The following is a 15,429-nucleotide window of genomic DNA, read 5'->3' on the forward strand; positions in this document are numbered from 1 at the left end:
GAAACTCCGTCTCAAAAAAAAAAAAAAAAAAAAAAAAATTAGGTACGCATGGTGGTGTGCACCTGCAATCCCAGCTACTCAGAAGGCTGAGGTAGGAGGATGGGACTTGAGTCCAGGAGCTCGAGGCTGCAGAGAGCTATGATCAGCAGCTACACTCCAGCCTGGGCAACAGAGTAAGACCATGTCTAAAACAAAACAAAACAAAACAAAACAAGCCCCCCCCACAAAAAAAAACAGAAGGGAAAACTGAGCTCAGGGCAGCTGACTGACTTGCCCACAGTCTCTCTAAGTGCGAAGCGGCCCAGGACCTGGGCTGAAGGCAGTCTAACTCCTGAACCTCAGTTCTTCTTGCTGCTTTGCTCCCAGCCCCCCTCTCAGGCAGGCTCTGCTCTGTGCTGCCAGTTCCTGAGGCCTGGGTCCTCCTGGGCCAATGCCCAGGCAGCACATGTTGCTCCCCATCCCCCTGCCACCTTGCCAAGGGGCTGGCCCAGGGCCCGTAGGCTTCTGACCAGGTGTTTGACTGGGGCTGCCCTGAGCCAAGGCCTCTCTGAAACTCTCCTCTGTACCACCTCCCCCTTCCTCGCCTCTATTGGAAACCATCCTCTAAGGAGTCTCCAGCCCTGTAGCCCTCCCAGCCCCTTGAAGACAAGGCCTCAGGCCAACTATTATGGCCCTTCCTCTCCTGGCAGGGCCTCTCTGTCTGCTATAAGGGTAAGGAGAGCCGAGGTGGCAGCTGTTTCAGGGAGGCTTGGTCTGGCCAGGGTGCAGGGCGGTGGAGCCGGGGGCTGGGGCCTGGGCCATGCCAGGGGCTGCCAGGGCAGCTGCCATGCATGCCTCAGGGCTGGAGCCTGGCACCCTCTTGCCCCAGTCTTGGAGCACTAGTGCCCCAGTCCCCAGTCTTTTTTTTTTTCTTTTTGAGACAGAGTTTTGCTCTTGTTATCCAGGCTGGAGTGCAATGGCGTGATCTCGGCTCACCGCAACCTCCGCCTCCTGGGTTCAGGCAATTCTCCTGCCTCAGCCTCCTGAGTAGCTGGGATTACAGGCACGCGGCACAATGCCCAGCTGATTTTTTGTATTTTTAGTAGAGACGGGGTTTCACCATGTTGACCAGGATGGTCTCGATCTCTTGACCTCGTGATCCACCCGCCTCGGCCTCCCAAAGTGCTGGGATTACAGGCGTGAGCCACTGCGCCCGGCCTAGTCCCCAGTCTTTATAGGTAAACTGAGGCTCAGAGAAGGTGATGACATACGTAAAGTCACAGCGGAGGCAGAGCCTGACTCAAAACCACCCCCTCCCTCCAACCCAGAGGGACTTACGAGACTAGTGCTGCGGGCAGTGCTGGTGGAGGAGCGGCGGCGGGTGCTGAAGGCAGGTGGGTGGGCCACAGGGGTCCCAGCATCCTCGGCTGCCTGGAAGAGGGCCTCGGGGTCGGCGGCAGCCAAAAGCAGCTCGCTGGGCTCCAGCTCAGGCTCGAGGCCAGACACAAGTGGGACCCCCAGTCGTAGGCTCAGCACCTCCACCTGCCTGCTCAGTGCATCCAGCCGCCGGCTCAGTGCTGCTCTCTCTGCCCGCAGCTCTTCAGCTGCCCGGGCCAGCGGCTCCACCGTGGCCACAGCTACCTCGGCTGCCTGGGTCACTGCTGCCCGGCCTGCCTCAGCCACCACCTGCAGCTCCTCCAATGCCCGGCCCAACTGCTCCTCCAGGGCTGCAGCCAGCTCAGGCCCAGGCCCTGGTACCCCTGGCATGGTGCTGGTGGGGACTCTATGGGGGGTAATCGTGTGGCAGTGGCAGGGGCTGCTGCCTGTGGCTGACAGTGTCTGAGTCTTTGCAGCTGGTCCGAGGGCAAAGGCAAGGGCAGTGGGCCTGCCCCGCCCCTGCCTCCTCACCCGCCACCAGCCAGCTGGAGCTGCAGCCCAAATAGAAACCTATTCTGGGATCCTCCGTGGAAGGGGCAGGGGGGAGGGGGGCCTGCCCAAGCAGACAGATCGCCAGGCCTGGCCCTAGCCCTGCAGAAACCATACGCCTGCAGGACAGTAAGACTGCATGGGTGTAAAGATCACTGAGATCAGGGTCCCATGCCCATAGGTGAGGAAACTGAGGCAGGGAACAGGAAATGGACCTATCTGAGCCACCATGTACATTAGCTGTGAGAATCCCGTCTGCTGGACTCCACTCCTTCACCCTCATGCCATGCTGTTTTTGACAGCTGGAACAGATGGGGGGAGTGGAGGCACAGGGAGGCAGGACTTTGAGTGATCTGCTGCAAAAAGGGTCTTGGCCTGAGATAAATGCCCTCTGGCCTGCCCATGGTGCTCACATCCAGCCACAGACTTTGAGCAAGCACATTATGGGCACATCATCTGTTCCCCCTTGGTTGCAGATGGGTAAACTGAGGCAAGTTGGTGGTGTCAGACCCAGGTCTCACTGTGGCACCTCCCATCCACCTCAAGGGCCTCAGCTGGTCCCCCCACCCCACCTCACACAATCCCTTGTCAGAGGGCAGCTAGATCCTGCTTTTTTGGAGGAAGGGTGCTTTTTTTCCCTCACTCTCTCCCTGTCTCCCCTGAGAAGGCCCAAAGCTGGCTCTAGCCATCTCACCTCAGCCAAAGTCCCGTTCAGTCCCTGGTTCAGCACAGAGGGCATTACCTGGGCAGCCAGGTGGCCCGCTTGGGAATCTCTTCCCCAGCTGAGCTCCTGGCTAGTGGATCCTGGGCTTGGGAATGACTAATGGAAGGGTGCTGCGTATTCAGTTCCCAAGCACCTGCTAGGCTGCTGCCTCACCTGATTGGCACCCCCCTGCTTGTCTGTCCCCCATCAGTGCCTCTGCCCAACCCCCACAGGGAGGTTGACGCAGATGCTAATTGCTAATCTCCAATCTCCTAATGGGCCAGGCTGATCTTGGATGAGCAGATGAGCTGCTCTATACCTCATCCAGTGTGGGTGGGTGCAGGGGCACTGGGTCTGCCACAGGAAGAGGGGAGCAAGCCCTCATTACCCTCTCTGAGCCTCAGTTTCCCCATCTGTTCACCAGGAATGAACCAACCAGTTTTGGACTAAGAATCAGAGATCAGCATGCAGGAAGCTTAATGCCAGTACAGAGTAAGCTTCCGACACACTTAGGGGCTGATACGCTAGGGTCTGGCCTTAGCTCTGCCGCTGACTAGCTGTGGTCTGTGAGCAGCCACCTTCCCTCTCTGGGCCTCAGTTTCTCTGTGTGTGCAGTAGGGGAGGAACAGAGGAACCTGCTAGCCCTACACCCTGAAGCAATCTATGTGAGGCTGACTGACTGTGAGGCTGGTGGGGTGAGGAGGGGCTCACCTTGATGCTGCAACCTCCTCGGCTACCGGGGGAGGCATGGCTGAAGCTGGTGACATGAGTGACACTGCCCAGCCGAGTCAGGGTCCCAGGACTGTTGACACGGGTGATGGTGCTCTTGCCCCCACTACTGGTGCTGAGGAGGGTCGGGGGCGCCCGCAGCCCCAGTGTCAGTTCTGAGTGGGGAGAAAGGTGGCGGTCAGGAGGATCAGGTGGAGTGAGGGTAGTGCCAGCCAAGGTTGACAGTGCCCTCGCTCCCAGCACACCCTTTGAAGACACCCTGAGCCCTGGCCGCAGCACCTGTCCTGTATGCAGAGGTGCGGTTGCAAGGCACTCATCCCCAGTGGGGAGGCAATGGGGGGCCTACCTGCCCTCTGGTTGCCTGTGGGCAGCAGCACCCGGCCTGTGGAGGCCTGGCCACGGCCGTCCTTGATCTCGATGGTGAATGTGGTCTTCATACTGCCCCCTGGCTCGGCAGTGCCGACAGCCACGGGCAGTGGGGCACCAGGCTCCTCTGAACGTGCCACAGGCCCCCCTGCTCTGTTTTCAAGGGGCTTGGCAGCCAAGCCCCGCCCCCTGGGGCCCTCCTCCTGGGGGCAGCTTCGAAGCTGGGCCAGGGGCTGGGCTACTCCGAGTTGCTCCTTACTGAACCGGGAGGAGGTGTCACTGGGGCCCCGAGAGGAGGAGCCACTGGAGGAGGAGGCAGGGGTGGTGCTGGTGAGGGAGGGGCCCAGGAGCCTTGCAGGGGTCAGGGGACCTAGGGCAGCCCGGGGTGTGCCATCCTGGAGCCTAGCAGCCATAGGAGAATCAGATGTGAACTTGTGGACACGGTCCCGCACAGAGCCAGCCCGCTGGAACGAGGAACATCCGCTGGCAATGGGGGTGGACTCTAGAAGGGACAGGAGGGCTGTCAGCGGCTGGGTGGGTTTGGGTCTGTCCAGAACCTAGTAGTGGGTGAGAATAGGTGGTACCTCGGTTCTGGGCTGGCTGATGGGGACTGAGCACCGACAGGGAGCGTTGGCAGGGTCGGGGTCTAGCCAGGTCTGGCAGGTTGGGGAGGGGGTGGTGGCCATGTGAGGAAAGAGAAAAGACAGGGGATAGTAGGGGTTCACCTCTCAAGCCTCTCCTGTACACCTCCCTAGCCTCCTACCCTTTCCTATACCCAGCCCCCATCCTGCCTCCCCATCCCCTCCTGGATCTCATACTCCAGCATCACCACTTGGCTTCGTCTCTCCTACAGGCACCTCCTTCCCCTCCCACACCGACCCTAGGATGATCTGGACGTTCCTGGGGGCTGGGCAAGGCTTAGGCTGGAGGAAGGGTGCCAAGATCCTTCCTGCAGATGGGGAGGGGGGACAGCCCCTTGGCCAGTGCTGCCCACAGCTCCAGCTGGGAGATGGGCAGACTCCCTTATTGGGGAGAAGAATGTGCCTGAGGCTGGTTGCTTTTCAAGGCTGCGGGGGAGGCCTCTAGCCATGGGGGTGGAGGGGGAGGTGGGCCTAGCCGGGGGCGGGGACACTTCAGGGGTGGGGTGCAGTGTCAGGGACTGCCTAGACCTGAGGAAGCTGGAGCTGCCAGGCACAAGAGCCCATTCTCTAGGCTGGGAAAGGGAGGCTGGGAGAGGGGAAGCAGATGCCTGTGACTACCCCTGCTGGGATCCTCACCTGCTCTCTTGGTGTCAGAGGGGCCTCTGGGGGGACTCTGGGCAGCAGGGGTCTCTTTGCGGCCAGACAGGAGCTGCAAGGGAAAACACGGCATGAGCAAGGCCTGACTCCCAGACCCGCTCACCTGCCCGGCATCCCTGCCCCTCGTCTAGACTCACCTTGTTGGCCACCTGGCCCTCAGTGCTGGGGGGCGTTGGAGACTCCTGAGGCTCAGGGCTGGTGGTCTTGGGTGGGCTGGCAGGTGGCTCTGGGCTGCCTGGAACCTCGGCTGTAGGGCACTGGGCCTCAGCAGGCTCCAGTGGAGGCTCGGGAGAGGCAGGGGTGGGTGAACTGTAGGGTGAGGCAGGTGAGCGGGAGGTGCTCCCAGGAGGGGCCCGCAGCAGGAGTGTCACTGTGGTCACATCCTGGCTGGTGCCTTCAGGGGTGGGGGTTGGCTTTGAGACCTCTGCCTGCTGCTCTTGTTCCTCTCGCTCTGGCACCTGCAAGGAACCCATAGGATACAATCAAGGCTCCCTAGGCCTCAAGTGCCACTCCCGCCACCGAGGGCCAGGCTGGCAGGTGCCGAGGGCAGGGCATGCAAAGCAGAGCGGCGGGGACATGGCTTCCTGTAGGCACACCTGCACAGGCACTGGCACTGGCACTCTAGGGCAGTCTCTGATCCCCACTTCCCAATCTCTCGGCACTGCCTAGCCTAAGGTGTTCAGAGAGAACCAGGGCCTGATATCAGTGGGTGGGGATGGCAGGAGACCTGCTGGGGACCGGAGCCTTAATAGATCCCTGGAGCCGAGGTTCCTGACCCCTTGCCTCAGCCTGGTTCATCTGGAGTGGAGATGGGGTCCTGCCAGGACCGTGGACCCAGCGGCCTCTGCTGGCCACTTCGGGAAACTGCATGGCCTGACCTCTCAGCCACACTCTCTGGAGAATAGAGCTGTGAACAGTGCCCCATCAATGTCTGACATGCAGGCCCCATAACCCAAGGTAAGGGTGTGGGCTGTGTGGAGGGTGAAGGGCAGCCCTGGGATGGGTTGAAGCAGGGGAGGTGCCAGGGCCAGATTTGCATTGCTGGGAGATCCCTCTGGCTGCTGAATACAGGCTGGATGGCAGGGGTGGGCCCCTTACAGTCAAATACCAGCCTAGCAAAGACACACAAGGTGCTCTGTGCTACTGGCATCCGTGGGCACAGGACACTGGACCACCCTCCCAACCACCTTACCTCACACTGTTCCAGCCTGTGTGCCACTCGCCCCTTGCTGTCCTCTCTGGAGCCACTGTTGGGACGCCCACTGTACAACCTCCCAGCCAAGGTGGCCGCTGGAAGGGAAGGAGCAAGTTTCAGGTGAGTGTTGGGAGGTGCTGTGGACAGCAGACAGCAGGACAGCGGTGGGGCCAGGACATGCCACATACCCTCAATCTCCTGAGCCCGGACGCGGCGGATGGCAGCTCGGATCAGCTTCCGCTCCTCATACTCACCGGCGCTTCGCAGCTGTGGGTGAGAGGCAGGCCGTGGGAGTTGGGCTGCGGGGCCCAGGTCTTCACCTGCCCTGCCCCCATTCCCTGCCCCAGCCTGGGCCTCACCAGCACAGTCAACTCCTCCACATCGTTCATGGACTCCAGCTGCCCTGCCAGCTGTGCCAGGGCAGCCCGCTGCTCAGCTTCCCGCTGCTGAGAGCTGCAGAGACATCATGACTGTACCCACCACTGCCATGGCCAGGTCGTGGAGGATGTGGGCTAAGGGTAGGAGCCAGAACAGAGTACCCAGAACCTTGGCAGAAGGGCATGTGGCTGTGCACACTCTCTGACTGCACACTGACACACATATGCCCATGGACGTGGGCACTAATACCACATACTCAGATGTGCTGACTACACCAGCACAGCCACAATGCCATGTTCAGTACATGCTCCATGCCCACAAACATCCCTGTTTTTCCAGAAGCCTGTGTGCACATACTGCCGTCTGCACATGCAGTCCACAGATACATTTGTGCTCACGCCTGCCAGCACGCATGAGCTGAGCCCTGGCACGTACTCATCCTCTCACCCGCATGTTCCATCCCCCGCTACTCACTGCAGCCAGTTCTCCTTGTTGTCCTGCCGCTCGGCACGGAAGCGCTTGGATGCCAGGGCCTCCTCCTCGCGCTCCAGCTCCTGCCGCTGTAGTTCCCGGATGGCTGAGCGGATGCGCCGCCGCTCTGCCAGGTCCGCTGTGACCTCCAGCTGCAGCGGGGGCGAGGGGCAGGTCATTTTGGCTGCCAGGGGCAGAGGGCTGGCACCAGCTGCCCACATCTCTGCCTGGGGCACAATGTGTGGCCTGTGTCCACTCCCTCTGCCCTAAGCCCTTCACATGGCTGCCTGCCCACGCAGAGTCTCAGGGGTAGACCCAGCCCCCTGTTTCAGTGCTCCTGGGGAGCCCACTATGCATTGTGGTTCACAGAGCACATGACTGTGAGTGGACAGCCAGAAACCGCCCACCTGTGCCAGGTGCCAAGCCAGGCACTCTTTCCTGCAATTCGGTTCCTACCCATCAGAGCCCAGACCCCCAAGAGCCAGGGAGCTTTTGCAGGAGGAGGAGGGAGGCCACCCTGTGGGCCACTAACAAGGTCCCAAGAGGGAAAAGTGACTGGGCTGCTGAAGTCCACCCTCTGAGCAAGAGAGGCTTCCATGGTCTAGTCACCAAGCACCGCAGCCCAGCTGGGGGTAGACTGCCTCATCCACAGATGGGGAAGCTGAGGGCAGGTGCTCAAGGGTCCTGCCTGGCTGAAGGCTATGCTCCACACTGCACTGGCCTGGCCCTAGCCACCATTGAAGGAGCCAGGGTGCAGAATGGGAGGACCACTCCCCCAGACATATAAGGCAGCTGGCATTAGGGGCCACCTCAGGGCCTTAGAGAGGGCATCCCTGGGTGACAGGGGTTCCTCCCAAGTTCTCAGCCCCTCAGTTCCCAGGAAATTGGGGGTGACTGGCCTAACCAGGTTTAGGAAAGAACACCTTCTCTGGAGTGAGTCAGCCAATCCTGTTGCCTCCCCCACACCTCCACCAAATAGAGCCACCCCCTACAGACCCTCCGTGGCTCAAGGGAGAGAGGACTGGCCCCAGATCCCCCAGGAAGATGGTGGCAGAGATAAGCCTCCAGTGTGGGTCTGATAACCAGATGGGAGCCAGTAAAGGCAGGTGATTTCCTCTTTTCCCACTCCGCAGATCATTCGGAGTAGGGCCAAAGAACCCTCTATCACCTCCCTTTTTAGCCCCCGCCTATCATTCCCTTCTGCTTTGGGAAGGCCAGGTGGCAAGGGTGGGGATGGGGTGGAGACAGTTTTCAGCAGGGAGTGTGGGCTGGCCCAGCTCAGCTATGAGCCAGCTTGTCCTTGTCTGAAGAGAGCAGGGAGAGTCTTGGAGGCAAAGCTCCCCAGGCTCCACATTCCTGAGGCGGCCCCCTGAAATTCAGGCCAGAGCCTCCAGTTGGTTCCAGCCCCAATACAGTCCTGGATGGGTGATCAGGGGCACATCCCTGAAACTCTCTGTCTTGGTTTTCTTATTTGCCAGTGGGTGGGGGTGGGAACAGTGACTTGGGCTCTCCTGTACATGGCTGCAATTGCAATAAGCATCATCCCCATACTTGGTTCTAGCCAGTCAGGAGGAGGGAGAGAAATGGAGAGTGCAAATGGGAAGGGCAGGATACCCCAAGGCATCAGTAACATTTATGGAGAGCCTCTAGGTCGAACCCTGTACTGAGCCCCCTACTTGTCCTAAACTCACAAAAACCCTAGATACTGTGTTATTCCCATTTGACAGATGAGGAGATTGAGGTCCAGGGAGGAGATGTGATTTATTTATGGTCAAATGACCTGAGCCAGGATTTGAACCCAGGTTTCTCTGACTCCAGGGCCTGCCCTACACTGAAGATAGCTCTGCTACTGGGGTGTTTGTCATGGTGGGGACCTCAGGGACCCTGACACTGTGTTGGAGACCCCTCTAGTCTGGACTAGAGATGCTCTGAGGCCTAAGGGGACCTCATAGCAGAGGCGAGAAGAAGGAGGCTCACTCCCCAGCTCCCCCACGGGGCCCCCCCCACCCCTGTCCTGGCTAGTCTCAGGCTTAGAGCCTCCTGTGGTACATTTGGAGACTGGGGGCTGGAAGGGACAGTGGGCCCAGCCCCTCCGGTAAGAGAGTAAAGAGGTCCAGAGGTGCAAGTGCTAGCCTTTTGTCTCCTAGGTCCCCATTCCCAGTGCTCCAGGCTCTGAGATGGGGTCCTTGCCCCTGACAAAAGCCTGATATAGGAACTTAGCCACCTCTACGACACAACCCCAGGAGCTTCAGTGTCCCCATCTGGAAAATGGGAGCCTCCCTTGGATCCCCCAAAGTGGGTGGGCAAGGCTGGGGACTGACAACCTCATTCCACTGGTCACCCTCTGGCACAACCCTTCCCTTTGGAGGCAAAGGTTGGACCACAGTGTTCCCTCTCTGTGTCCTGGGTTCCACCCTGCCAGGCCCCACCACCGTGTAAGGAGGGGACTGTGGGAAGGAGGGAAGGAAGTACAAAGCGCCATTGTCTACTGAGGGGGAAGGGGAAAGGGATGGGGCGGTTTCCGAAACTGCCCAGTGAAATTCTCCCGGGAGGAAAGAGGGTGCTTCCTCCCCCTGGAGGGCTGGCTCTCCGTGTACTCTCTGCCCTCACTGCTGGGGACGTCTGGCAGCCCCTGAGGTCTCGCTGGGCCTGTCTCCCCAACAGCATAACGGAGGGGACTCTCCGGACGTTCTCTCAGTCCCAGCTCCCCCAGTAGCCCTTAGGGGACCTGCTGGCAGTGGAGCGAGGGCTCGCCAGGGGGCGCTGAAGGCCCGCAGGCTGCGCGACTGCCCTCCCTCGCGGGGCGCCGCCCTCGCCTCGCCCACCCGGCCTCGCGCTAGGCGCCGAAGGGGGAGCCAGATCGGAAGTCCCCCGCTACCGCCTGCTTCAGTGTCCCCATCTACAGGGAAGAAACCCGAGGTCCCTGGGACACCCAGCTAAGTGAGTGGTGGAGCCCGAACTCGAACCTGGGACCGAGGCAGAGGGCGTCCCGGCGGGTGGTGGAAGGGCACGCGGCATGCCAGTCCCCAGGCGCCCCCATTCCGCACAACCCCCAGTCCAGTCCTCAGGAATATGCGGGAGCAGGGGCCGGAAGCTGCTGCCAGCGTCCCCAGATCGGCCAGATGCTAGGGCACAGGGCAGGCGAAGTGGCCCCAGCTTTTCCTTATAAGGCCCGGTCCCAGAGGGAGGAGCCCGGCTCCGGACGCCCCCGTTCCTGCCACGAGGCCGGCGGGGGCCGGGCCGGCGCGTGGGGCGCAGTAATGGCGGGCGCTGGGGGCTGGAGGAGCCGCTGCTCCCGGGGTGGGAAAGGCTTCGAGCTGCACCGATCCCGAGACCGAGGCAGGTTCCCATATGTCCTTTCCCAGAGATGGGGGCGTGGGTGGGCTGACTTCAACCACTGCTCCAGCTTCTCCCAAACTCTTTTTCAGCGCCGCCCGAGCCTCGCATGAGAGAGGGAGGTGGCGGCGGAAGAGCCCTGAGCCTGACTGTGGACACCTTGAGATAAGGATGCTCGGGAACCTGGCCTGAAATTCTCTCTTTTTGGACTGCGCTGCCTCTACGACCCCCACTGGGACTCGGACATCCTGAGGGCAGGTCGAGCTGACTGGTGGGCACCTTTGGAAACCCAACCCCATCCCCTCCAGGCTGCACACATCTTACCATGGCAGTGGAGAGGCAGATACCCAGAGAGTCTAATGCACTGGGTGCATACAGGCACAGTGTCTTGGGGAGGTCATGGCAGCAGCCGGGCACTGCCCAGTGGCTGGGTTACACTGGCTGGTTCCAGCCTCTGCCTTTAGGGGAAGGCATGGGAGTGGGGTGGGTCACTTGTTCTCTAGGTAAGGTAAATCTTTAATTTAACCCCCTGGACAAGGGTCAGGGACTGGGGACATGGAGCTCCTCTGGCCCCTCCCCCAGGCCAGGCTGCCTGGTTTTGGGGGGGGTGTTGGGGGAGGAGCCCTGCCCCACTGCGTTGCTCTACAGCCTCTCTGTGCCTGGGGGTAGACCGGACTCTCAGGAAGAGCAATCCTCCATGGGAGATCTGGGTCCATGCCTCATTCTGTCCCCATGCCAACCCTAGGACCTAGAGTTTGTGTGCACACTTCTCCCTCCCTCCCTCCCTCCATGTTACACGTAAAGGAACTGAGACCCACAGTAGAAAAATGAGATGAGAAGCCGCAGAACCCGTAAGGGCCCAAAAAGCCTGTCTCTCTCTTATGGCCTTGACTTTCCCAGGACTCTAGTCCCCCATGGCCCACTATGGGGTTGGGATTTTGGCACAGTTCCTTCTTAGATGGGTGTCCTTGAGCAGGTGATTTCAACTCTTGAGTCGCAGTGCCCAGGCTTTCAGAGCTGCTGTGATTATTCTGTGACTTGGGATACACAGTGCCCAGCCTGCCCCCTGCCAGGCCTTGGCACTGCCCTGGCTGTTGCTCTGGAGAGGCAGATCCAGCCTCCCCACACCTGTGGCTGCACGTGGGCGAGTCCTCAGCAGTTACTGTTTAAACAGGTGGTGGCTGTGGAGGGCTGGGAGGGACTAGGCTTCAGCACCTGGCATCGACAGGCACATGCCACAGGGGCCTCTGCATCAGCCACATGGAACTGGCCTACCCGTGTTCCTGTGTCTTCCTCCTCCTGACCTTTCCCCCATCACTTCTTTCGGCCAGCTGAGAGGTACCTGGGATTGGCCCTGCCTCTCTGGCTTGGCTTTCCTGTCCCCACAGTGGGTGACGGGGCCACTTACCAGCTTCCGAAGGGCTCCCTCATCCAGCCCAGCTAAGGCGTCGTCCGACATCTCGCTGGCCCCTAGCTCCGTTGGTTCCTTTCTGGTGAGATCCCCAGTGCCTGTGGCACCTGTCACCAGCTCAGAGAATTCTGCAGGGGACAGACATGAATCAGGCCTGCTGGGGCTTCTAGAAACCACAGGCACTTAGGCTCTGTGCCTTAGTTTCCCTCTCTAACCTATGAGCATCCATTGCTGTCCCATCCTGTAACATGGCTCCTGGCTGGAAGTTGCCCTCTGCCTTAGGGTGGTTTGCCAGAAAACTCACCAAATCCAGGGTAGCCCCAAGATCTCTGGTTCCAGCCCTGCCAGCTTGGCCACCAGCCTGCTGTGTGGCCTGGGATAGACTCTCATTCTGTCAAAGCCTCAAACAGGGAGGGCGGAGCCCGGCAAGGCCCACCCAAGCTGTGCTCACCACCAGGGGGTGCACTCCAGTGTCCACAGTTTCCTGCCCCACCCACCCATGCCCAGTGCCTACTCAGCCCACACCCACTCTGTAAGCTCAGCCTCTGGCTGTGGGCTGAACCCATATCCAAGTTTTTGCTGCCACCACCACTGTCATTTCCCCAGGTGTAGGAAGGTACACTGTCTTCCAATTCTTGGAGCCAGCTCTCCTGTCCCAACCTCCTGAAGCCAGGTGTCCAGGTACCCAGCACCTCCTGCCAGTTCACAAATAATTCAGCTCCCCACCTGGAAGGGCCTTCAGAAGCTGACCTGCCCAACCTCTGGGTTTCAGGCAAACTGAGAGGATTGGAGAGGGCCAAGGATTTGCCACCAAGCAAGGAGGAACCCAAAGACTTAGAGGACAGAGAAGGATGTAATCAAAATCTTGGTCATCTCTGGCTTCTGAAGCTCCATTCCAAAGTGCCCTCAAGGGCCTAGAACACTCTCAGTGACAGGGGCAAGAGCCCCATCTTGCCCCAGTGATGGGGCAAGAACCCTACTGCTGCTCATCAAAATGGACCTCTAAATCCTGGCCCAGCCTCCCAGCTCAGATCTCTCCTTCCTCCTGTAGCCCTAAGTAATGCCTGTCTGGAATTTGAGGGCCCCTGGTCTGGCACACTGTGGATGCTTACTAATGTATGGTGACTGAGATGGCCCCAGGACTACCCCCCACCTCCTGTTGATTCATCTTTCAATCATCCCTTCCCTCTCTTCAGAACAGTCACTTGGGAAGTCGCCCCATCCCATGCATGGGTCGGGGGTGGGGGTTACCCCTCCACACAGTTGGGGTGTGTAGGACCCTGCCTGTTCAAGTCACTGCTTGCTCTTCCTCCCATCAGGGTAGGCTCAGAGGTGTCAGCCCCCCAATCTCTGCCTGTTAGGGTCCTTGCCTCTTACCTACTTACTCTATCTGGGTTAAACCTCTTCAAGACTGTCCAGTGGTCACCAGCCTTAGGTTCTGCGTACATTCTGGTTCCCCCCACGTCTTTTCTTCTAAGGGGCAGGTGTCCCTAATGCCTAATCTAGGGCACCCAAGGGACTATAAGATCCCTGCCGCTGCCCTTCTGCAATCCCATGGTTCTCTGTCACACAGTTTGGGGTCGCCGGATATTGTGAGGGGCCTCAGGGTTCTGTGGCAGCTTCCCCAGGGTTTCTGCCACCAAAGACTAGCGCCCCAGTGGGGCGTGGAGCCTCTTAGGAATCCGTGGGCGTCTTCCCCCCACAGTCTCAGAACTTTATCCCATGGCTTAGAGCTCTCGTGGACGAGTGGGGGCTCCTAGGTCTGGACGTTCCAGAACTCCTGTCCAGACATCCGGGTTCCACCCCCGGACACGTTGGGGGAGCACCAGGATCCCCCCCCGAGGTCCGCACACCCACCTCTCAGTCCAGCCCACCCGTCTGGCGCAGGCTCGGCTTAGCTTGTTCGGGACCCGGCAGATGGATTAGACACGCGCAGGCGGGAGGCGCTGCGACCCGGTGTCCCAGGCCCGCTCAGCAACCGTCCCCTGGATTCTGCGGAGAGCTGCCCGTCCAGCCGCGCCAGCGTCCCGTGGCCCCGCCCCGTCCCGACGCACCAGCCAATCCTCGGTTGGGTACCTCCCACTCTCGTGCCCCATTGGGAAAATTCAATTTGACGGTCACACCCCGGAGGAAGACCCCGCCCCTTGCGGGCCAGGGAGATCGGAGATCTTAGTCTGGGGGTCGTCTGCGGCGGTGGGTTTAGCGATTCGGGTGGGCATCGGCAGGAGCCCATAGGCTCTGCGCCAAGTCGGGGAGGGCGCCCGAGCCGAAGTAAGTTTCCTGGGGTCGTAGGAATCTCAGAGCCTTCTGGACAGCCCGTCTCCGCCCTCCTCTTTGTTCCTGAGACCACGTCCCTTCCCTCGACTCCACCCCTTTCTCGCGTCTGTTTAAGCTCTGCCGCCGTCCCCAGGCTACTTTTGGGACACCTGGTCTGGGCCACCTCCGAGCAGGGACTGAGTGATTGGCAGCACCTTGGCCCTGTGTTGGAGCGCCGGGACCATCTCAGGTGGAGCGGGATCATCACACAGCACGCCTTCCCCAGCCCACACACCTTCGCAAAGACATTGCCTTCTTGTAGCGTGTAGCCTTCATGTAGCATTCTTCTACCTTCCAAGCCCTGAGAGTCTGCCTTTAGGAGCGCTGGAGTCCTAAATAAGGAATATGGAGTCCAGGCTCTCATTCAGCAATTAGCCAGGTGACCCAGGAGTTCAGACCCACTAGGGAAGCTATTTCATCTTCAATGCCAGAGGCCCTAAAGCCGCCCACGGGTCTCCGTGGTGACGAAAGTGGGTACAGTTGGGAAGATGAGGTCTGGAGTCCTGTCAAATAAAAATAATAAATAGCCTGGCGTGGTGGCTCACGCCTGTAATTTCAGCACTTTGGGAGGCCGAGGCGGGTGGATCACCTGAGATCAGGAGTTCAAGACTAGCCTGGCCAACATGGTGAAAACCTGTCTTAGAAAAAAAAAATAATAAGAAAAATGAAATAAATAAATAAATAAATAATCACTTATTTTGTAGGGCATATAATGTCCATAATAACCATATGAGACCATGATTATTGTCCCATTTTACAGATGAGGACAACAGCTGATAAGTAGTAAAGCTGTGATTGACACCCAGCACCTTCTGAGTCCAGATTCTGTGCTTTTAACCACTATGTTGTGGGATTCTGGGGAGGTACTTTCAACCTTTTGCCCCAGAAGAGACCTGGTTCAGGTCTGTGACACCCCCCTGGCTCTGCATCTAAGGAAAGGCCCAGTCTCCACTCTGAGAGTCTTTTCCGTGTGTCATTTCATTTCATCTCTACACCCCTGAGAAGTGGTCCCATTTTGCACATCAGAAAACCAAGGCATAATCCAGATGCAGTGGGTCATATCTGTAATCCCAGCACTTTGGGATGCCGAGGTGGGTGGATCACCTGAGGTCAGGAGTTTGAGACCAGCCTGGTCAAGATGACAAAACCCCATCTCTACTAAAAATACAAAAATTAGCCGGGTGGGTGGCATGCACCTGTAATTCCAGCTACTTAGGAGGCTGAGGCAGTAAAATCGCTTGAACCCAGGGAAGCTGAGGGTGCAGTGAGCCGAGATTGTGCCACTGGACTCCAGCCTGGGTGACAGAGAGAGATTCCAGCT

At 59.3% G+C, this 15,429-nt stretch overlaps 1 protein-coding gene across 8 annotated transcripts in view; it reads right to left on the reverse strand.

Moving 5' to 3' along the window:
• The window catches only part of SMTN (smoothelin), a 23,885-nt gene extending 10,080 nt beyond the window's left edge, over positions 1-13,805 (reverse strand). For 5 of the 8 annotated variants that reach the window (XM_017499566.2, XM_037728193.1, XM_037728192.1 and 2 more), the window contains exons 1-11: positions 13,650-13,805; positions 11,790-11,920; positions 7,049-7,197; positions 6,556-6,649; positions 6,385-6,463; positions 6,194-6,291; positions 5,139-5,459; positions 4,981-5,053; positions 4,288-4,359; positions 3,684-4,205; positions 3,320-3,492 (exon numbers count right to left, since the gene is read on the reverse strand). In XM_017499566.2, the coding sequence (XP_017355055.1) occupies positions 3,320-3,492; positions 3,684-4,205; positions 4,288-4,359; positions 4,981-5,053; positions 5,139-5,459; positions 6,194-6,291; positions 6,385-6,463; positions 6,556-6,649; positions 7,049-7,197; positions 11,790-11,840 (1,632 nt within the window). In that variant the 5' untranslated portion in view covers positions 11,841-11,920; positions 13,650-13,805. Of the gene's footprint in view, positions 1-1,317; positions 1,411-3,319; positions 3,493-3,683; positions 4,206-4,287; positions 4,360-4,980; positions 5,054-5,138; positions 5,460-6,193; positions 6,292-6,384; positions 6,464-6,555; positions 6,709-7,048; positions 7,198-11,789; positions 11,921-13,649 lie in introns of all 8 variants that reach the window. The other 3 variants (XR_005195600.1, XM_037728194.1, XM_017499559.2) reach the window with 2 other exon arrangements.
• Positions 13,806-15,429: the final 1,624 nt, after the last annotated feature.

Source organism: Cebus imitator, unplaced genomic scaffold, assembly GCF_001604975.1.
Source record: "Cebus imitator isolate Cc_AM_T3 unplaced genomic scaffold, Cebus_imitator-1.0 Scaffold258, whole genome shotgun sequence".
NCBI lineage: Eukaryota > Metazoa > Chordata > Mammalia > Primates > Cebidae > Cebus > Cebus imitator.